This window comes from Eleutherodactylus coqui, chromosome 1, assembly GCF_035609145.1.
Source record: "Eleutherodactylus coqui strain aEleCoq1 chromosome 1, aEleCoq1.hap1, whole genome shotgun sequence".
Taxonomy (NCBI): Eukaryota; Metazoa; Chordata; class Amphibia; order Anura; family Eleutherodactylidae; genus Eleutherodactylus; species Eleutherodactylus coqui.
The window spans coordinates 452,291,982-452,315,433 of NC_089837.1; the positions used below are offsets into that span (position 1 = coordinate 452,291,982).

A 23,452-nucleotide genomic window follows, 5' to 3' on the forward strand; every position below is an offset into this window, starting at 1 on the left:
AACTTTGCTGTAAGCAATATTTAAACTTTTTTTTTTCCTTCTCATTGAACATTTTGGTTCATGGAGGTAGAGTGGGGCCACATACACTTCTGAGTGCCATGTTAGGGCTCTGAAAAACTTTTGAAGTTGTTTATTTGTTTGTACAGGTCATTGCAGATGCAAAAAGGTTTCTTTGCTTTTTCTTTTCACTCTTCATGTCCCCGTATGGGACTTGAATCATAACAGCTATGATAATGCATTGCAGTACTAGTGTACTGCTATGCCTAATCGCTTACAATAGCGATAATGGCCAATGGCAAGCCAGGACATCAGTATCTGGTGTCTGGTTGCCATGGCAATCCATCATTTTGTATCTGTTTTCTCTCATAAAGTAGATGTAACATAAACTGATCTTCCCTGTGCTATTGGGGGAATAAAAGAATGCAGGCTATTTTTAAGCAAAAAGATGGCGAGGGAACACTTAGCTAGCTTAAATGAATTCAAAACCCAAGGCCAGCTGAATGACATCCTAGGATACTAAAGAAAGCAGCGGAGGTAATTGCTGAACCACTCGCTATAATCTTTGAAAATTCCTGGATAACAGAAGTCCAAGAAGAATGGAAAAAAGCAAATGTTGTCCCTATCTTCAAAAAGGGAAGAAGGTGGATCAAGGAAACTACAGGCCTGTGAGCCTGACTTCTATACCGGGAAAGATCTGTGAACAAATTATTAAACAGCATGTATGCAAGTACTTGGATAAAAGCCATATGCAACCACCTTCCCACCACCATGGGAAAAATATATATAAGTTGAGGGTTTTTCCCCCCCAAAATAAGGCACGATTAATTATTTTAAAAAAAATATAAACATTATTTTGTAAGTTTAAAAAAAAAAAAAAAAAAATTGAATTAAACCATATGAGATGTGTATTTAGTGGTTGTCTTCTAGACAGTTTAAACAGAAACCTTGTCATAAGGCACGAAATCTTTAAAAATTTACTTTTTTGAAAAAACACTCGAGTCATACCACAGAATTATGCCAATAAAAAACTACTAGTCCAGCAAAAAAAAGCCCTTATATAGCTTTGTAAATTACATTGATGAAGAAAAACCAGTCATTAAGGCCGCTCTGACATACCGCTTTTTACTGAAATTGGTGTAGAGCGCTGCGCTAACCTCAGTACAACGCTCCCAGTGACTTTAATGGGGCTTCTCAGACCTGCGCTGGAACGTGGCGTTACAAACGAGCGCTATTCTATGCATTTTTAGTGTTTTCGTGTTTACCGCACCTCATTACAATGATGGTGCATTAAAAAGCGCTGTCAAAACTCTGTTCAATATGTTCGAACAGCGTTTTAAAATACGATTTCGAGCGTTTTCTGAATGCATTAACGAGAGTGGCCTAAGAGGTTAAGCCATAGTTACAGAAAAACGCCACTTCCTCACATATTACAGCTCTGCGCCTTCTGAAGAAATTGTTATTGTAACACGATGACGAAGGTGAACTCAGCTTTTCCTCTGTATTTGGCATTATCCTGACATACAGTATACTTTTGTGCTCCTTTAGCGATTTGTAGTCTGCCAAGTTTTACACAATTTGGAGTAAGCAGATTTGGGAAAAATACCAAATGGTGTTTGTTTTTCTATAACTTTCCATTCTCTAACCATATAATTTTTTAAAGTCTTTTTTTATCTTGTCCTCCATAGCAAAACCCAAGAGCCCTATCTTTAGCTCGTTAGATGAGCATTTATTCAAGGATCTCCCTTCTGCTGATGCTTGCATTGTTTTAATACACAGCAGCAAGAGCAGATTGAGTTTTGTTATGGCTTTTCTATTGCTGGGCCTAACCCTATGTTGTACAGTGCCAAATTACCGGTCTCCCACTGCTACCATTCAGATCCTGTTACACGTCTTGTGCCTTGGAAGACTGCATACCGATCTGCTGCAGTGGTGCTCGCCTGCCAATAAGTTACCATGGTGATTGAGCACTCTTTATGAACCTCATAGAAATGGTTCCCCAACCTGTAATCAATGATTTATGTTAGCAAGAGAGCTCCGACAATACGTGTCATGTAAAATGTGGTTATTCCCATGCTGTGTGCCTGCCGGGCCAGCTGGCATGGAGTTAGGATGATGCGATAGTTGAATGGAATCTCAGTTTACTGTATTTTCTGTTGGGAAGGGAACGTCTCGTCCTCAGATTGTAGCACAGCCAGAGGAAGGGATGCCAGCCAGAAGACCGATGCCCTATGGTGCTTGTCTTACATGTTGGCAAGTTCGTTACATTGAACCTACTTGTAACTTAGTACCCTGTTTCCCTGAAAATAAGACATACCCTGAAAATAAGACATAGCATGATTTTCCAGAATTTTTGAGGATGCAAAATGATTTTTCAGGCTTTTTGAGGATGTTAGAAATATAAGCCCTACTCCAAAATTAAGCCCTGCTAACATTTAATTTAAAAAGTCAATTTAAATAGTGTCCAGGCAGCTATACGTGTAAAAAAGTTAAACCCTTTTGAACAAAAATTAATATAAGACACTGTCTTATTTTCAGGGAAACACGGTATGTGCACTGTAGCTCTCCTCTGTAGGGGCAACTTCTAGCAACATCACTCCTTTTTGTAATGCTAGTAGAGTATAGAGGGTATGAGCAATTTGATTGTTCCATTGCGTCTAAAGAAATAAGAAATCTGGAATCTAAAGCTCTTGCCGTTCTGTGTACGCAGTGTATAGGTTAGGGTGGCCCAAAAAGCTCCACTTTATACTACAGAGTTAGACACCCTTTTCCTTTTAATGAACCTTTATTTGGGACAGAGTTTCAGGTTCCTATGTCTACTACAAGGTTGTGCTCAGACTATGAATTTTCAGACTATTTACTAATATTGAAGAAAAACTGTTGCTTCAAGTCGTGGAAGCAAATCGCAAGGCTGTTCCAACACAATTACTAAGACGTCTGCTGTCCGGTCGTTATCCTATTAGTGACCGCCGATACGCCCTTGGACGGCCTGTCTTGCCAGTCTGTGTATGAAGAGAGATCGCGCAGCAATCTCTTCATACAACGCGGGCGCCGACTGTTTCTTACAGCCGACACCCGGCAGCAACAGCTCCGATTAGCCGCACAGCTGATTGGAGCTGTTAACCCTTTAAATGCTGCTGTCAATTCTGTACAGCCCCCATGATGAGATCGCAGGGAGCCATGCTGGTGTCATGGCAGCCGGGGGCCTTCTGAAAAGGCCCTAGGCCTGCCATGGCAGAATGCCTATCAAGCCATGCCCGTGGGGTGGCTTAATGGCCTGCCTAATAGCAGCGTGATGTAATGCCGTGGCATTAGATCATACTACAGGAGCGATTAAAGCATCGCAAGTTCTTGTCCCTTCTGGGGGCTTAAAAAAAAGTTACGTTTTACTAATAAAGTGTAATAAAAAAAAAACCCTTTTTGCTATAATTATAGTAAAAGAATCTAAATAATAAAACACATTTTGTATCACTGTGTCTATAAAAGTCAGATCTATCAAAGGAACGCATTATTTTTTCCGCAAGATGAACGTCGTCAGGAAAAAGTGCTAGAAATGCCCTTTTTTGGTCACCCTGTCTCCAAGAAAAGAGTGCAATAAAATACAATCAAAAAGTCATATGTATTCCAAAATGGTAACGTCCATATTCCAAACTACAGAAAGTCCCACAAAACATGAGCCCCCACAACTACATTGACAGAAAATAAAAAAATAAAAACTATTGCACACCGAAGATGGCGGCAGAAAATGTAAAAAAAAACTTACGGGTAGTTTTTTCCGCTGTACTAGTTTTTTAAAAATTAAGTTTTGTTTTGTCGTAATCATACTGACCCATAGAATAAAGTTGTCCTTTTTCTTGCAGTTTGTGCTCTGTAAAAACAAGACGCACCGAAACATGGCGGAATTTCATTTTTCTTTTCATTTCTCTCCACTTAGAATTTTAAGTTTCTCAGTACATTAAATAGCACCATTGAAAAATACAACTCGACCCGCAAAAAACAAGCCCTCATACAGCGACGGCGATGGATAAATAGGAGTTACGATTTTTTATTTTTTTTAAAGAGGAAGGAAAAAACAAAAAAGCTGTTTCACTAAAGGGTTAAGCACTGACTAGTAGTTGTTGTAATTTTGACTTTTCGTATATTTGGAGGTATTTTTGCAGGAACAGCACCAATGTGTAGATTGTCAGAACATACGCCGCTGTCAATACTTACTGTTTTAAAGTATAGCGTTTTTTTGCAAAAGCCAATTGTTAATATCAATGCTGCAGCATGCGTAATTGGGAATCTTGCACATAAGCGCCATTTCTCATAATCTACATCAGTTTTGAGCTCCATCTTGCAGTTGGAATTTAAAGCTAAAACTTTACCCTAACATTACTATTAGCAGATGGAACACATTGGGAAGGTGTCTTACTGTATAGCTGCCACTTTTTTTGCCATATCTCAATGGGAAATGTTGCTATTGATGAACTGTCCATAGAATAAGTCAACAGTTGATTGGCGCGAGTCTCCTGCCCTGGTAGCATATAGCGCGGTGAGCATTGAAACCACCCAGTTTGGTACTGCAGGCACAGCGCTTATTGCATTCAGTGGGAGATGTGCCTGCAATGCAGACTGCATCATCTGCTTCCAGCACAGACAGCAGGTCTGGCGATCAGCTGATCGATGGGATTCCCGAGCGGTGGACCTCCAACGATCAACTATTGATGGCCTATCCTGAGGATAAGTTATCAGTAGTAATTCCTAGAAAAGTACTTTAATCTTTACAACAAAGATGAGGCACTTGTTTGCCTCTCTATAAAAGTGCAGTCCCAAGCATGCAGCTGAAACCCTGTCCACCTGGGCCAATGGCCAGAAAATGTTGGTAATACTGCCCTTTTACCGGTTAATTATTCCATCAGTGGGCTGCCATAAGGGGGTGGGCTTTTGGCCACATGCCTTCTCTGCAGCTTGAGACTCCACCCTTCCTTCTTGTAACCACCATTGGATAAGCTTCCATAGCTGTCCAGACTTGATCAGATTGTGGAGATTGTCGTTCTGTATGGCTTTCTGTTCTAACTGGCCGTACAGCTTCAGGTATGTCTTATCCAATAAAATGCTACATTCCCATAAGATCGATATCTGCATGAGCTTTTCAGAACCGGTTTCTATTGACGGGCACTTTCTTCTCTCCACAACTGCATGTCGTTGAATGCACTTTAATCTTAACGGTTTTTGTATTTTTAGATGGGATTACAGAAGCAATCAAACCAGTCGGCTCTCAACCGTGGCACAGCTGTCGGAAATTAATCTACGTTAGACCAAATCCTAAAACGGGAGTACCACTGGGCCACTGGCCGATACCTGAATCTTTTTGGCCAGATCAGAACTCTCCGACGCTAGTAAGTTCAGGAGCATTGTGCATGACCTTGCATTAGGGATACCTTCCTGACCAGTTGGAAGGTATCACAAGAGGAATAGTACAGATCAATAGCCCAAAAGACTAAAACATGAGCAAAATAACAGGAAGGGCTTGTTCACACGGGCGAGAATTTCACACGTTTTGTGCTTCGCAAGATGCACGAATATGAACTCCATTCTTTTTAATTGAACTATTCACATGAGCGTTTTCTTGTTCGCAGCATGTTCTATCTTTTGGGTGTTCCCATAGAGCACCTCGCCCATTGGTTTCAATGGGACCGTAAAAGACATCGCATGGCACTCGTATGCCGTGTGAAGTGCATGCGATATTTCCCATTGAAATCAATTGGGGACATTTGCCGCCATCTGACACACATAAAACATGTGCCTGAGGGTCGCAGTTTCACAGAAATGTTGCGAGGCATTTTTGAATGAAAAACTTCTCGCATCGGCATGAAAAACACACGTGTGAATGTAGCCTAAGGTTACATTCACATACAGCTGAAATGGTATGGATTTCCCGCAATGGAAAATCCCCCATCAAAAATCGCATCATTGATGTGGATTTTAACACTAATCCACAGCAGACTTCACCCCTTTTCAATTGAAAGAGCAAAATCTGCTGTGATTCCCTTAACCCCTTGAGTGGCGGGTTTCCTACCACCCTGTCGTGCCCACCAGGGCAGGTTTTTTAAAATGGTCTAATCATTGAATTTCAAGTAATTTTGCAGTTGCGTCTCAAGAGCCATAACTTTTTCATTTTTCCATTGACATGGCCATATAAGGGCTTGTTTTTTTCGGGACAAGTTGTGATTTTTTTTTAAACGGGGGAGGAAAAAAAGAAAAAAAGGGGTCATGTCATTAAGGGGTTAAATAATGTATTAACTTCCTTCTCGGGGTCATTACAGCGCATGGATACCACATGTGTGATTTTGATTTTTGATTTTTTTTACCAAGTAAAGGGAGACAAGTGTTTTTTATAATTTTTTTAAATAATTTTTTTACTTTTTTTTTGTCCCTTCAGGGGACTTCCACAGGGACCCATCAGGACTCCCTGATCACATTACAGGTGTCTGATGGTGACAGCCCTTTACATGCTGCAGTGACAGCCCTTTACATGCTGCAGTGACAGCCCTTTACATGCTGCAGTGACAGCCCTTTACATGCTGCAGTGACAGCCCTTTACATGCTGCAGTGACAGCCCTTTACATGCTGCAGTGACAGCCCTTTACATGCTGCAGTGACAGCCCTTTACATGCTGCAGTGACAGCCCTTTACATGCTGCAGTGACAGCCCTTTACATGCTGCAGTCACATAGACTGCAGCATGTAAAGGGTTAACACAGCAGAGATCGGAGGTTATCTCTGATCTCTGCTGTAAGAGCTGGTACCTAGCTATTCTCTGACAGCTAAGCACCAGCTCTCCCTGCCACAGAGACCATCGGCTTGCTTCTGACAAGCCGATGGTCTCTATGGCAACCTGTAAACAAAGCAGGAGACCTAGAAGCAGGAGATTGCCAGCATATCGGCAATATCTTCTGCTGGTTTTTCAAAGCCCTTGCTTTGTTCTCTGTGGGACTGTGCAGGCAGAGCACACTGTCACAGCTTGTGGCATTGTGCTCTGCATCTCCCATAGTGATACATAGCCCGGAAATCTTCCGAGCTATATCACTATCGGCTGTGGAGCTTGTCCCGGAAAATTTCCGGGCGTGCCACTCAAGGGGTTAAACAGTGCCAAAATCCACACCAATGGTACAGATTTGGACATGGTTTTGATGCGCATCTTGCGCTGTAGAAAATTTGCACCAATTGCTCCTACCTGTGAAATATATATTTATAATTTCTTTTAATTTTCTTACATGCAACTTTCAGAGTCGTCTGAGTTGTTTGAACTAACTTTTTTCTTTGTCTTAAACAGCCCCCACGAACTGCTCATCCCGTTGTGAAGTTTTCTTGCACAAACTCTGAGCCAATGGTTATTGAGAAGCTGCCATTTGACAAGTATGAATTGGAGCCATCGCCTCTGACACAGTATATTCTAGAGAGGAAATCCCCACATACTTGCTGGCCTGTAAGTTCATATGAATGGGCCCATTTCTTCTTTATCAACAACGATCTGTCATACTGTAACTGAGATGCTTTGCAGCAGTTAAAAGGATATGACTGGGATGGGAATCTTTCGGGATTATGGAAACAGCTGAACTGTCCTATGCTGTCTTAGTAGCTCCCATGGAAGTTATGCAAACTACATAGCACAGTGAGCAACACTAGGGCCTTAACTTTTGAGATGTGGGAACAGCATAGCTCGCCGCACTCCACCGTTTACACAACTTCCATTCACTATTTAAGAAGTTGCAGAAACTGCGTGGAATACATCGCCTTTCTATAGCACATTCATATTAAGCACCACTTTACATCACTTGATTAGTTTTGTCCCCATTGGAGCTCAGTCTATTGACCCAGCTATGTTTTGGGAGTGTGGAAGGAAACCAGAGTACCAAGAGGAAACCCACGCAAACATGTGGAAAACATACAGACTCCATGCAAATGTTGTTCTTTGGTTTTGAACTATAGACTCCAGCACTGCAATGCAATGGGGGGCGGGGGGGGGGGGGGGGGGCGCAAGGTACAGTTCTAGTGAAATGGGGCCTGCATCTATCAAACTATGGCATATCCTGTGAATATGCCATAAGTGAGATAGGAATACCCCTTTTTTTAAGAAAATTGTATGGGCTCGTTTAATGCCTTGGTGACATTGGAGATGTGCCAGGGTTTGTATGGAATGGCAAATATCAGCTGTCTTTGACTGCAGTGGCTGGAATAAGAGAACTGATCCTTGTCATTAATCTAAATGGCCTGGAAAAGCATCCTCTCTCCTCTGAGCGGAGATGGCGAGCAAATTGCACCTTGCAATCTCTATGGCAGCCTTGGGACTTCTGAAGGCCCCCAGAGGCTACTATGGATTGTTGCCTATTAAACCCTGCCTGTGGCACAGCTTAAAGAGACTGTCGCCTACTTTTAGCCCTATACGCTAAGCTCATGGGCTAAAGGTAGGTAACCTGCTGAGGGGATGTAAGTGTTATACATCATAGACATTTAATTATAGAAGTAAACCTGTTTGAGAAAGGCTGTTAGGTTAAACGTATATGCATAAAAATATTTGGGCTTGTATCTAGTGTTTGCTATTCTTTGAACTGTTCTGTGTCTGACGCTTTATTTCTAGGTGTTTGTAACAAACAGTGCCAAGTACAGTGAACTTGGTCATCCTTTTGGTTACTTGAAAGCTAGCACGGCCCTGAATTGTGTAAACCTCTTTGTGATGCCTTATAACTACCCTGTACTCCTGCCTTTATTGGGTAAGTGCTACCTAATATATATGAAATCGAATCGCTCAAATGGTGTAGTAACCTTATAGGTGCTCAATGGAAAAGGCAATCTTTAAAGGGAATCGGTCAGCTCAAAACGGCAGCCATCATGTTATAGAGCAGGAGGAGCTCAGCGGATTGATATAGTTTTATGGGAAGATACAATGCATTCATTTTTAACCACTGCTTATTCTGAGCAGTCCAATGGGCGGTCCTAACAGTGACTGGCAGCTACCCCTCTATGTACTGTCATACACAAATGGCTGTCGATCACTGATGGCTCCGCCCATTGGGCTGTTCAGCTCAGAATGAAATGAGGTATAAATGAAATAAATTATACTTTCCCTATAAAATTATAGCGCTGGAAGGGCTGAGCAGATTAATACAACATCCCGCCTGCAGTTTGGACAGCCATTTTTGAGCTCAGATTCCCTTTTTAACAAAAATTCTAGATCTGAAACTTGATGTGAATGGACTGATACCTCTGAAAATACTACTTTTAGAATTTGTAATTTGCTAATATTCTAAGCATCCAGTTTTATGGCCGTGAAAGCTATTGCCTGCCTCCCTGGTGATCTAAGGCAATGAAGTGGTTCATATCTATATGCTTGGTGGTTTAGAAAGTCCCATTGAAAAAAACCTAGCGATATCGCAGCGTTAAAAAAAAAAAACCTTCCCTTTTAAAATAGTCACTGATTTTCTTTTTCAGTGGTCAGACACTTTTCTCTGATAGCCAAAATGCAATTTGCTTTGTTTACTTCCGCCTTTGGGGCGCTTCTGTTCCATGGGCCGTTCTTGACTCCTTCTGGCAGCTGAAAACAGCCGCATACAGTGCTTATATCGCGCAGTCTTCCGCTGCTGGAAGGAGCCAATAAATTGCCAACTGAGCAGAAGCACTCTAAAAATAAGAAAAAGTACCTTCACTTTCAGAGTGCAATTGCACTTTTTACAAACTTTTGACATATCAAAAAGACATCAAAACTTTGAATCGGTGGGGCTTACCTCCTATAGACCTCTATGCATCAGTCTTCAGCTATCGAGAGGAGCCGACACCGTGAAGACAGCTGTGGTGAGCTCTGCAGCCCCCTTGGTCTATCAATCAGCAGTAGGACCCCCGCTGATACGTTTTGACATGTTGCTCTGACATGTCAAAGATTTTGTAAAAAAAAAAAAACGGTCACTCTTTAAAAAGACGTTTATGTAGAATAATCCATAGGGGTCATGCTTCTTTATAATTTGCTCTCTACTACCTGGTATGTGAAATCTGTCTCTAGCAGCAGACAGATTACTGGACGTTGGGTTGGGGCTTTTCTTTCTTTTTTTGCTGCCCATAGAAGTCTATGGAGAGAAAAGGAGGGAGGCGGCAGACTTAGATATTGCTGCAGGTTGTAAGTGTTTTAGATCACCCCAAAGCTTGAGTCACAGCTACTCTGTTCAGTACCACCTTATGAAGTCCACTATGCCGCTGATAAGCGTGTGTCTACAGATGGGAGCCGAAATGCCTTATCTCTAGGTACAGTGTATAGGAGCCAGCAGCTAGTCTGCACCCACCAGTTCAGGAAAGACTGAGAATTTTAGAAGTAAAGCCTGCTGAGGTAAAAGCTCTGAAATTATTTTCCATATGTCATATAATGGCCTGGAATAATTATTCCTCATATACCCAGATGACCGCTTATTCTGAAAAGTTAGGTATGCTTTAAGTTTTGAGGTAAAGGAAAACATTAAGACAATCTCCTTCTTATTTCTTTCCAGATGACTTGTTTAAAATTCACAAGGCGAAACCTTCCCTGAAGTGGAGGCAACTTTTTGAGAACTATTTGAAATCGATGCCTCCTTACTACATTGGAGTATGTCCTGTCCGAGTGTGACGTGAATGTATTAAATGTAGCCAAGCATCACCATTCTGTTAACTTCATCTCTTGTTTTTCAGCCTTTAAAGAAGGCATTAAGAATGATGGGTGCTCCAAACCTCATACCAGAAAATCTGGAGTATGGATTGAGTTATAGCGTTGTCTCCTACCTCAAAAAACTTAGCCAACAGGTACAATGTGGTGCATCTTGTCTGTATCTGTCACGGCTGAGCATTACAATACTAGGCGCCGTGCTACGGAATGAATGGCACTTTGTTGTGACCTAGTTGGCTAGGAATCAAGTAGAAATCTGATCTGGGGCCTAACGAATGACACTTGCAAGTTGATGGTTGCAGAATGTAAAATTCCGGCAATTACTTTTAGGTTGGGTTCACACGGGGCGGATTTGCTGCGGAAATTCCGTGCGGAATTTCGCCGCGGCAAATCCGCATGCGGCCGCTAATCCTGGGATTAGCCAGCCACATGGACGAGATTTCTCAGAAATCTCGTCCACATGGGACGGCAAATCCGCTGCGGCTAAGCCGGCAGAAGCCGCCGCTGCGGCACAGATTTGCCGACCGCAGCATTTTTTTTTTTTACGCTACGGACGCACTCGCCGCTATGGGAGCGCCAGCTGCAGCGGAAGAGTGTGTGGCCATGCCGCTTCAAAGCCGCCGCGGGTTTTGCAGCAGCGGTTCTCCCGGCGGAAATCTCGCGGTTTTTCGCTGCGGCCAAACCATGAAATTTCCACCGAGAATCCGCCTTGTGAGAACCCAGCATAAAGTGGCAAATTCAGCATGTGATTTGGGAAAGTTGCATACTTGTTACAAATTGTGTTTTTTGATATTCCTATTAAACCTTTTTTTTTCTACTTTAGGCTAAAATGGAATCTGATCGAGTCATTACTTCTATTGGGAAAAAATTTCCACAGGAAACCGGTATTAAAGTTAAAAATGCTACAAACATACCGTCTCTCGCCATCAGGAAGGATTTTAAGCAGCTATTGCAGGAAATCACAGGAGAAATGCCGCAGAGAGTCCTCGAACTGAATGTGAAGGAGTTTGCTGGCTTTCAGATAGCCCTGCTGAATAAGGTATGTGGCTTTGATATATACCTCGTGTTCTAATGTATCTAATATACGGCCTTATGTATAATTGTTTTTCTTTTTCTGCAGGACCTAAAACCACAAACCTTTAGAAATGCCTATGACATCTCAAGAACTAATCTCTTGGATCACCTGACCCGAATGAGGGCAAATCTCCTTAAGTCATCACGCAAGGTCTTCAGCGCACAAGATGAAGGTGGGATGGTTCATTGGTTATATGAAGAACTCATTTTTTAGGGAGCATTCTCACAGCACTTTATGCTGTGGGATTGTCAGGGGGTTCCGTCACAGCTGTCGAAAGCGGGTCTGTGAAAATTTTAAAATGGAAATGGACAGAACTACTCACTTGCATTAGTGAAACGGACACCACTTTGGTGTCAATTTTACAAGGGTTTAATTTGTTTCCGTTATGTTTGGAGCATAGCGTAGTAGACTATAGTAATCTATAATCCAAATATAACCAAAACAATATGGTTATTAACTTTTTCCAATCCACTGTCTGACGTCTGAAGACATTCTGATTGAAGGCTGTACAGCTCCAATGTCGGAAGACGTTCGGCAGGGTATTCTTACTGTATATTACTGGCCGCTCTCTTATAGTGGGCCTCTCCAGCATGTACCATACCGCAGTACTGGCTCTGGCCAGCAGATGGTGCCTTTGTATAATGGCAGAAAGAGAGAGCCCCCTAGGAAACCCTGAATCCAAAATTGGATTGCAAAGGGTTAATGGTACCTACTCTGGCTCAGTTACTACCAGGGGACCACTGGGGGCAGTTCTGAGCCCTATTTTAAATATATTAATGACCTGATGGAAGGATTGCACAGTTCACTATCTGCAGATGCAAAACTTTATAAATAACAGAAGACAGAATGCAGTTGCAAATGGATCTGGATCAGTTGGGGGCAGAAACATTGCAAATGAGTTTCAACACTGATGTAAGGTTCCGCACATGGGCAGAGGAAATGCATGTCACCATTACACAGTAGATGGGAAACCACTGGGTAAAACAGGACCGAAAAAGGACTTGGACTTTGGTTGCTCCACTTAAGTTTACAGTTAACTAGTGTCAAGCAGCTGCTGCCAAGGCAAATTGGATCATGGTGTGCGTCTCGAGATCTAGGGGCACATGACGAGAACGTTGTTCTTCCTCTTTACAAGTAACTCTTCAGACCACACATGGAATATTGTGGACCGTTTTGGGCACCAGTACTCAAGAAGGACATATTAGAGCTTGAGCTGGTGTGATGTGAGCTGTGCTCTGGGCCAAACGGATATCTCAACGGCTTTAGTATTCCTGAACACTGTGTAGTCTTATACATGCAAAGGAGAATTCCTGCAGCTGCAGCTCCCTCTTTCCTCATCCCTGTATTCAGTTTATGGCTTTAGCCTAGACAGATTGTGGTTTTTTTTTTTTTTTTTTTGTTAAACAAGCTTTCTGAACAGCCTACAGACATTGGGAGAAAAAAGGAACTATAGGCTGCTGAAAGAGGTCACTGTCATGTGCTAATGCAAAAAAACATCCTGGTGAATCATCTTACGTAGAACACAAATTAATACTGGATTTTAACCCTTTACAATCCAATTTGTATCCCGTTTTTCCTAAGCAGCTTACTCTTTTTCTGCCATTATACAATGGTGCCATCTGCTGGATAAAATGAGTACTGCATGAGGTGACACGTTTGATAGGCTCCGAGAGTAGAGAGGCTGGCAATATACAGTAAGAGAAACCCCCCCCCCCGGGTGTCTTCCAACATCGGACCTGTACAGCCTTAAATCATGTCTTCAGAGGTCAGACAGTGGATTGGCAACATTTCCTTAGTGTTATCTTCATCTGTCAGTCAAGATGTATTTTTTTCTTTTGTACCGGGTCAGACTTAATCTGTTGGTTGATGGCAAATTTGCTGCCATTTTTAAGCAGATTAAAAAAAAAAAGTAAACTTAGAACATGGCCTGAAAACTTTGAATTGTGGTTGTGCATGATGTCCTTGGCCTTGAACATGCATCTTCATCCTTTCACAGACAATATACACAGTATACCTATAGTGCAGATGGGAAACTACCAGGAATACCTACGGAATATCACTGCACCGCTGAGAGAGCTGGATGCTGATCAGCCCAAGAGACTGCATACATTTGGAAATCCCTTTAAACTTGACAAAAAGGTAAAACTGAGTCATGATATATTTAATTCTTCCAAGTCGTTTTGCTTTTGTTGTATCACCAATTCCCTGAGTTGCGGGGGGAGGGAGGGAGAGAGATCTCCCCTCCGTTCCTCCCCACCACTCCCCAGCCCCCGAATCTGTGCCTCGAGTAATGTGCCTTAGCGAGTATACTCGCTCATCTCTACCTGTCACTATGACCTGACGAGGCACTGAGTAAATGAAGTTTTAATCACTGGGGTGCAAGTGTCATGAGGGGGAGCCTAATCTTAATTGCTCGCTGCTCTGTCTACTGAGCTTCTCCACAGTTCTGACAAGCATAGTGTCCAATCAAGTTGTCAATCGAAGCTGTGAAACAACTCGATGGGCAGATTAAAGGGTACTTCAGGAAAAAGACCCTTGTTACAGCAGTGCACCGGCAACTAAAACTTTGTCGGTGCGGCTTCAGGTGGTCATAGTCACAGATAAGGTTGCACCCTACTCCCTGGCCCTACCTAGCATTGACATAACTGCTGAGAGACTCCCTTTTAAGGGCTTTTTTAACTTAGAATATTTAAAGACTTTACGTCAAATTTTTGTGTTGGCCTGACCACTTTTGGACCGAGGTAAAAAAAAAAGTGGGGTATCTTGGGAGGAGGGGAGTGGCCACCCTGAACCGGCAGATTTACGTATAATTTACACTAGGTTTGCTTACACTTCCGTGCAGCTATACGGAGCTGCAGAGATGTATGGAATATATGAAGAGGCATGCATATCTGTATGTATATTAGATGCGTCGTGCTCCGGGGAAAATCCTAATAAAAGCAGCGTTTAAAAAATGCCAATTTTAATACATTTCCTCAATGGTTTCCCCGTTCTGCTGTATTCTTACTCATTTTTAACTACTCTGCCTAATGCTTATTTTAATGGCATGTTTCACTTTCTCTCCAGGGGATGATGATTGATGAAGCTGATGAGTTTGTTTCAGGCCATCAAAACAAGCACAAGCGACCGGGAGAATCTAATATGCTGGGGATCCCAAAAAGGAGGCGATGTATGTCCCCTTTGTTACGTAACAGACCTGCGTCTCCAGTTGTAAATAACCACATAGGAGGAAATGGTCCACAACCTTCTGCAACCCAAGCTTCACCAGACGTGCAAAAACCAGGGGCAATAAACAAACGTATGTATATGAAATTGGTTCACTGCTTGTTTTTAGTTCTTCGTATATTGATGCAGTAAATTTACAAATATGATGAGAAGTTACAGAAGGCATAAATAAGATAAACCTCTTCATCTATCTCATCAGTGAAAAGCATATAAAATGTAGCTTCTGACCCAAACACATAGGTTTCCTCCTTCTTGCAGCTCCCTAGTTGGCTTTGCTGTGTAGATTGGGACGGATGATTTTAATTGCAGGCCTGGTGTACTGCTGGAGGCCTTGTTAAGGCAGAACGGCAGCTCCATAGACCAATGTAAAGGGCATTATTTCTCTTCCACAGACTAATTAATGGAACTAAAATTAAGTACATGAGAAGCTCCTGCTGTCAAACGATTCTGTTTTATGGTTCGGTTAAGAGTTTCCACAATATCTTCCCTTACAGCAGAACTAGGCAGATATCCAAGACTACGGTTATTCCTGTAGAGGGTTACAATTGTATAGTTATCTTGTCAAAATGTACGATAGATTAATTTTCTGCTTTCTTTACAAAATGAGATCTGGAAATTAATCAAGTTTTCAACTCTATGTAAAAGGTCCATTTGAATGATACAATGTAGTGAGGAACTCGTCTTCTGCTGCACCGTCGATTGTAATTTAAATATAGGATTAATCTAGTGAATAGATTCATACAATACAAAGTGATTTTACACAGGGCTGTATAGCTCTGAAGCCACAACCCTGCTAACTCCATTGCTGCTTTTCTTCATACTCTTATCTGTTTGGGCTCTTCTTGGATTAACTCTCATTGCTGTGAATCTGCCAAGTTGGCGGTACCCATCATTCACCATCAATCAAGTTGATCGCCCTTTGACACTGGTGGGGACCGCTGAATTAGCAAGTTGACAATACTGTGAGTTGGATTCAAGGAGTCCGAATGGGCGATGGTATTAAGAAAAGCGTCAAAAGCCAGTGGGGCCACAGCTGCCTTAATGGCTTTATAACACATATGAAGCTGAAATGTCTGGGCCACGATTTTGGCAAGTTGTTTTTTTTTGTCACATAGTTACGTCTGCAGAAACACCGTAGATTCATAATTTGATACCTACCGCAGACGGATTTTGACCCCTATCCACCATGATATCCGTCACTACATCGGAGGGAGGCGGCAATGGTGCAGCTTATGGGCTTACTGCATGCGGTTTCCTATTGTGTAAAGTCAGCCAGTAGTATGCACTAAGCCCCCTGTAGTGATTGTACTGTTCGCAGGCAACCAGAATTTTATTGTACTTGTCTGTGCAGGGAATTTGGAGCTCTGTGTCAGAAAAGCAGAGCTCTGACCGCTCTAAAGATTCTGAAAGGTTTAATATTCCTAGTTACCTATCCACCTTCCTTCTTTAGATCCTGGCTTGCATAATAGCATATCGCCAACAGAAAATGCCGAGAATCATGTCGATGAGCGGCTCCCCACAGATGCGTTCATGGATAGTTCAGACCAGTTTGACACTCTGTCCCAGGATTCCTTAAGCACTCTGGAAAGTGCTGAAGATTCCACAGAAGACGGAGATGCCGACGGCTATAGTTCGAATAACTCTGATCTATTTATTGGAAACTCCAAGATGCCCAGAGACATGGGGAACTGCTTTGGGAATGACACAGCCGCATTTACACACAAGATGAGGAGGTTACGGCCATGTCGGAGCTATGAGGAGGTCAATGTAGAGCTAAAGCGTAGAATAATAAAAGAAATCAGGAAGCCTGGAAGAAGTAAGTATACATCTCCTGCATCTTGAAGCTGGATAGTCTTTTTAACCCCTTAAGGACATGGCCTGTTTTGGCCTCAAGGGCTAAGCCTTATTTTTTCAAAACTGAGATCTGTCACTTTATGTGGTAAGAATTTTTGAATGCTTGTACTTAATGCAATTCCCAGGAGGGGATTGTGGGGAGGGGGGCTTTCTAGGCGCTCATTTTGGTTTCCTTCCCTTCATAAATCCTGAATTTATGGTTGTACCCTGATGCGCTCTCGCACAGCTTGTTCATTTTCACGCCATAGTATGCCCTCTTACCGGGCAGGTACTGGCGGAATTGAAGCCTCCCTCTAAAATGTACCAGGGACTTGTCTTCAGAAATGGTTTTCTCGGGTGTACGCATGTGCAAACTATACATTAAAATGCTCTACCTGTCTGATTTTATAAAAGCGATCATATTTGGGCACTGTATTTTCATTGCAATGAAAGTATTTTATGTTCGCCTCAAAACGTGTCCCTGACAGCCATGTGGAATAGTTAAGCTTAGTATATAACAAAGCAGGAACTCTTCTCCCCCCCCCTTACAGGATCAGACACTAGGATGGATACACTGCATACTCAGTCAGTGCTCCATTCACAGTGAGATTGCTGCGGAGGAGTCAGTCGGTGCTCCATTCATGTCAATGGGGCTAACTTAAATACCAGAGTATGCCATAAATGTCTGAGATGGGAATACACCTATAAATCTGTGCTACACTAATCCAACACTCAAAAGAGAGCGCATATATATATATTCTTGGTATAGCCTAGCATGCACATTATGCATAGGAAGTAGGTGGAAAACTGTAAGGCAGGGTTCACACACACTGGCATCCCGGCGGAAATCTCGCGGTTTGGCCGCAGCGAAAAACCACGAGATTTGCGCCGTGAGAAGTGCTGCTTCAAAACCCGCAGCACTTAGCCGCGGGTTTTGAAGCGGCCTGGCCGCTCTCTTCCGCTGCGGCCGGCGCTCCCATAGAGAACGTGGCTGCAGCGGAAGAAGAAAGAAAAAAAACATGCTGCGGCCGGTGAATCCACGCCACAGCATCGGCTTCTGCCAGCTTTGCAACCATGGATTTGCTGTCCCGTGTGGACGAGCTTTCTGAGAAAGCTCGTCCACATGGCTGGCTAATCCCGGGATTAGCAGCCGCAGATGGATTTGCCGCGGCGAAATTCCGGACGGAATTTCCGCCTCAAATTCGCCCAGTGTGAACCCAGCCTAAGCATGGTTCCATCTAGCCAAAGGAAAAAAATGTTCAATAATTGGCTATTTGGGTACGATAGGGGTGAGCAACTTCATGGCTTGATATGGCATTTACATTACATGGTACAAAGCATTGCAACACTGCTTGCAGTGAGTCGGCACAATGACAATTTGAACCCAAGTGAGGGGGAACGTAAAATGGCACCTAAATTATTTTGGCATTATGCTCTAAAACTTTTTGCCAAGAATGAATGAATAACTTGTCATTCCTGCAGTGATCGGATTTCATTTATGTATATTTAACTTGTAGAATATGAGACCATCTTTGCCTTGTTAAAAGACGTACAAGGGAGTCTGCAGACACGTCTTATCTTCTTGCAGAACGTAATCAAGGAGGCGGCACGGTGAGTGGCATGCTGTTAGACGATGTAGAATGGAAGTGTGTACTGCAGTGTGGGTGTAACTACAGAATGTGGCACTGCTAGTTTATCTGAAGATGTGAATAACGAGGGTCTGTTTTTGTGTAAAAATAGCTGCTAGAGTAAAGTAGACTGTAAGTAATAAGAGTTGTACCAGTCGTCGCCAATCTGTCCTCCCGCCGGCTGCAACTTGGCAGCATGCGTTAAAAGCCTGCGTCGGGGTTAAGGCCACAGGTCTATGCTGCGCTGTACTTCTGACTTTCCCTCCCACCCCAGCTGACATTAACTATATACAATTTTTCTTTTTTTTCCTCATAGTTTGTTACACAGAATGTTTCCTCGTTGCATCCAGCCCATAACTCTAAACCGTGTTGGTATTGACACTTAGGTGCGTTCTCATGTGCAGGTTTTGGTCAGGTCTTCTGAAGCCAAAACCAGGAATGGATTGAAGCAGTAGTAGTATCTTAGCTTTATGCTTCCTCTCTCTTTATGATGACCACCTGATTTTGGCTTCAGAAACTGTATTTAAAAAAAAAACTTGCCCGTGTAAATGTATCCTAATGGTGGTTCTTCACACGCAGGTTTTGTTCTTCTTTTTTTTTTTTTGCTTGGGATTTTATAGCCAAAACCAAGTAAGGAGCATAAAAGACACAACTTCTCTTTTTTTGGATCCACTTCTGGTTTTGGCTTCAAAAACTGCAGCGCTGGCGATAAACCTGAAGAAAAATCTGACTTTTTCTTTTTCAGGGTCTTGTGCATGTGCTCTCCCATAGACCTATATAGGAGAGCGCACAAGGGACTCGGAAAAGTCAGATTTGTGTGTTGACTTCATAGAGAAACACTGGATCACAGGAACTGGAGTATTTAAGAAAATAAATAAATACATCTGCCGACTCCTTGTCACTTCCCCTAAAAGCACCATAACATAGTTTAAGGAGCTGTGAGGAAGTGACAGATTCCCCTTAAAGTTTATTTTTTTTGTTTGTTTTTATCTCCAGATATTCCAGGACCGTTAGGCCGGTCTTACATGACTGGATTTGAATTGTGGATTCTGCATGGACGATCTGTGGTAAAACGCAAGCATTGAAGTGCAAAATCGCAGCATTGCCACGGAATCTGCCCGGATGGCCTCCATTGAAGTCAATGGAGGGGTATGACAGCAGCCCATACGCAATGAACATTGCGTATGGGCTGCAGGTACCCACGTCATCGCTAAACAAAGTGGGGGGGACCCTGTACTGTATTGCACTGCGCATGACCGCTAGCAAGCCCCCACAGTCATCCGCAATACAGGGACTTGCAGAACGCATGGTCTCCGGCTGGACTCGCTGCTGGAACTTACTGCGGGTCTCCCACATGCAGAATCCGACTGATTCGTGTGAGCCTGGCCTTAGAGTGATGCTACCTGCTGTCTATATTGTCCAGGTCGGCCCAGTAATTGTTCCAAGGTGGGCAGTAATGCTCAGTGTTGCTTCTGTGCAGTACTGCTGCCTCGCTCATCGCCTGCTCGGCATCTCTTCTGACAAGTAGCTTCAGAAGCCGCAGCTCCTCACACCAGAGAATCCTTCATAGTCAGTGCTGCAGAAGAGGTGCACGATAGGGAATTTAGCTTGTGCACCCAAATGATGCCACTTGCAGAATGTAACAATGCTGTAGAGCCTGCAGGAAAAGCCGATTATGTAACAATTTTCTTTGTATCGTGTTGACTTTTTAGGTTTAAGAAGCGAATGCTGATCGAACAGTTAGAAGGATTCTTAGAAGAAATTCACAAGAGAGCAAATCAAGTCAACCACTTCAACAGCTGTTAATTGGCTTCGCAGACCCCCTTCTGCCTGTCCTGGGTGTGAAGCTCGTGCACAAATGGACATCAATCGTGGCCAAATAGTCTGAGCTGTCTGAACACTGAATTGATACACTTTATTATGCTTCCATTTTTATGTACATGGATAAGTATCAACATGATGTCTTCAATGGAATAATCGGCGGTTTTTAAGAAGATCCCGGTGACTGACTAGCTATGCTGACTTCTCTCAGGTTTCCCAGCATACTCTCCACCTCACATCTAAGTGTATCACTGGCTGCTATCAAGGTGTTTGCCAAAATCTTAATACGCTTCTTTAAAGGTTGTTCAAAAACGATTTTTTTTTTTTTATATAGCATTGGAAATCTGAACTGTCCGCATCTGACGTGCACGCTTTCCACAGAGACTTTTTAAATGCAGTTAAATGCAATTTGTCATTGCCGCATAGCTAGACAGAAGCACATGTGTTGAACAAGGTAATATTTTGTACATAATTATTTTGAATATATTGTAAATTGTACAGGTGGATTTTGAAAAACTATTTAAAAACAGGCACTTTTGTTATTCCATTAATAAAAAAAAGCTCTATTTTATGGTTTGCAGTATGGATGTGGTGTTTAATCCTTTTTGGGGTCAAAGGCTCTATTCACACAGCATCATGGGTTCTGCTCATAACCGGAGCCGTGACAACTAGACTGGATCCAATTCCCATGGATGAGGTTCCTTATGGTATTTTTAATGCTAAGAATTCAGTTAACCCTTTCCAATCCAGTGTCTGACGACATTATGATTTAAGGCTGTACAGCTCCGATGTTGGAAGACGTCCGTCGGGGGTTCTCCTACTGTATATTGCCAGCCTCTCTTCTGTCGGAGCCTATCAATCATGTCACCTCATGCAGTACTGGCTTTAGCCAGCAGATAGCGCTGTTGTATAACAGCAGAAAGAGTAAGCCCCCTAGGAAAACCAGGATAGAAATTGGATTGGAAAGGGTTAAATATTATATCCAGTTAAATAGGATGTCGCCAGGCCTTTGCTACCTGAAGCACGGACAGTATGAACACAGGACCCGCGTGAATGTCAATGACAGCATGTTGATTTTCAGTGATCCATTCAATTTAGCTTATATACAATGCGTGTAATCCGCGTGTGAAAAGGAACTCTCCATGTTCTATTTTACCGCATATTACACGCATACAGCTCTATATTCTTTTTTTTTTTTTATAAATTCTTTATTTTCACTTTTCACTTTTTAATACAGAACATGTGCAATATTATTCTGAGACTTTAAACACATACAATAACTATTCTGCAGGGCCACATGGCTACGAAATATCTCACTACTCCTCCTCCAACACTGAGACACTGTCTTAAGGACCCTTCCTTAAAGTCATATGGCCCTTGTCCTGCTTGGATAGATTTAGAACAATTTCCAGACTATCATAGAAGAACATCTTAAAAGAGAGAAAGAGAAAAATGAAACTACGACGTAAAACAAGCGACAAAACAAACGGGGGGGGGGGGTTGCGGGGATTTGTAGGGGGGGTGGTGGGGACACGTATGGGGGTGGTGGGGACACGTATGGGGGTGGTAGGGAGGGGGCATGCGGGGGGGGGGGGGGGGGAGTTGAAGACCTCTAGTGTCCAGGGTCCAAAAGCCTCTGATATTCCGGCGAGTTTTGGTACTCCAGCCAGTGGTACCAGGTCTTTAAGAATTTTCCTTGGGTGCCTTTGAGTGCTGTCGTGAGGTCCTCCATCTCCTTTATCCCCTGAATTAGGTTGAGCCACATCGGGATCGAAGGTGGTGTTGTCTGACGCCAGAGTTTTGGTATACAGGCCCGGGCTGCATTGACTAGGTGACGCACCACTGAGTGTTTGTATACTACGAGTGGAATCTCGTTGTGGTGCAGGAGGAAAAAGGCCGGTGTTTTGGGGACTGGATATTGCGTAAATTTCGATGAGATCTGCTGTACCCTCTCCCAAAAGCCCGCCAGCACTGGACAGTCCCAAAAAATGTGGAGAAGGGTCCCAAGGGCGGCATTGCATCTCCAACACTGGGGGGAGACTGCTGGGAACAGTTTGTTTAGTTGCGCCGGTACCCTGTACCAACGCGAAAGTACTTTGTATCCCGCTTCCTGTGTTTTGCTTGATATGGAGGTTGAATGTGTCAGCGTGTAGATTTTTTCTCTTTCTGTTTGGGAGAGGGTTATTGAAAGGTCCTCTTCCCATTTCTGTACAAACTTGGGTGGTTCAGGTTCAGTCTGTGTGTTAAGCATGTCGTATGTTATAGATAAAGTGTGTCTATGCGGGCCTTCGGTGCTGCACGTTGCCTCGAATAGTGTTTTTGGGCGCGTGAAGAGGCTCGGATGGGGGATTGAACTGAGGAAGTGTCTCAGTTGCACCGTTTGCCAAAACGGGATTGGGGACAGGTCTGGCATCTCCGCCAGTTGAGCCGCTGTCAGCCAGAGGCCTTCCTGTAGGAAGTGTGTTGCTCTGTATCTACCTTCCCGTGTCCAGCTGCGGAATACTTTATTTTCGCACCCCGAGGGGAACGAAGGGTTGCCCAGAACTGGGAACATTGGTGAGGGATTGGGAGCAATGGTTGGTTTTACCCTTATTTTTGCTACCGTCGCCAGGGTGGGGCCAATTGTGGGGTGCCTCATCAGGTCTCTGGGGATCTGCTCTGTCAGCCAGGGTAGGACCTTCAATGGGATAGGCGTCGCTGCCTGTTCGACAGTCACCCACTGTTTGAGGTTCTGGTGTCTGTGCCAGTCTATTACTCTGGTTAAGTGGGTTGCCTGAAGGTATTGTGTGAAGTTGGGTAGTCCTACTCCCCCTTCCCTCTTGGGTCTTGTTAAAATTTTACGAGAGATGCGCGTTGGTTTGTCCGCCCAAATAAACTTAGATGTAAGAGCTGCCAGTTGTTGGAGGAATTGTCTGGGTATGTGTACGGGGAGTGCCTGGAATAGGTAGAGAATCCTGGGCAAGACGTTCATCTTAAAGATGGCGCATCTCCCAAACCAGGAATGTAACCCCTTTGTTCACGAGTTTAAATCTGTTTTGATTTTGTTTAGTAGGACGGGGAAATTGGCCGAGTACAGCTCCTCCAGGTCCGCGGGGAGGCTTGTGCCTAGGTATTGGATTTGTTTGTTAGCCCAGGTGAACGGGAAGGAAGTTTTTAGGTCATTGACTAGCGCTTGTGGGAGGGATATGTTGAGGGCCGCTGACTT

General features: G+C 43.3%; 1 protein-coding gene across 2 annotated transcripts in view; it reads left to right on the forward strand.

Moving 5' to 3' along the window:
* INTS6 (integrator complex subunit 6) overlaps nucleotides 1-20,818 on the forward strand; it is a 42,352-nt gene extending 21,534 nt beyond the window's left edge. For both annotated transcript variants that reach the window (XM_066583701.1, XM_066583710.1), the window contains exons 7-18: nucleotides 5,224-5,378; nucleotides 7,315-7,467; nucleotides 8,620-8,752; nucleotides 10,514-10,608; nucleotides 10,692-10,802; nucleotides 11,489-11,704; nucleotides 11,786-11,912; nucleotides 13,737-13,879; nucleotides 14,807-15,038; nucleotides 16,416-16,781; nucleotides 18,316-18,409; nucleotides 20,139-20,818. In XM_066583701.1, the coding sequence (XP_066439798.1) occupies nucleotides 5,224-5,378; nucleotides 7,315-7,467; nucleotides 8,620-8,752; nucleotides 10,514-10,608; nucleotides 10,692-10,802; nucleotides 11,489-11,704; nucleotides 11,786-11,912; nucleotides 13,737-13,879; nucleotides 14,807-15,038; nucleotides 16,416-16,781; nucleotides 18,316-18,409; nucleotides 20,139-20,232 (1,919 nt within the window). In that variant the 3' untranslated portion in view covers nucleotides 20,233-20,818. The remainder of the gene's footprint in view (nucleotides 1-5,223; nucleotides 5,379-7,314; nucleotides 7,468-8,619; nucleotides 8,753-10,513; nucleotides 10,609-10,691; nucleotides 10,803-11,488; nucleotides 11,705-11,785; nucleotides 11,913-13,736; nucleotides 13,880-14,806; nucleotides 15,039-16,415; nucleotides 16,782-18,315; nucleotides 18,410-20,138) is intronic.
* Nucleotides 20,819-23,452: the final 2,634 nt, after the last annotated feature.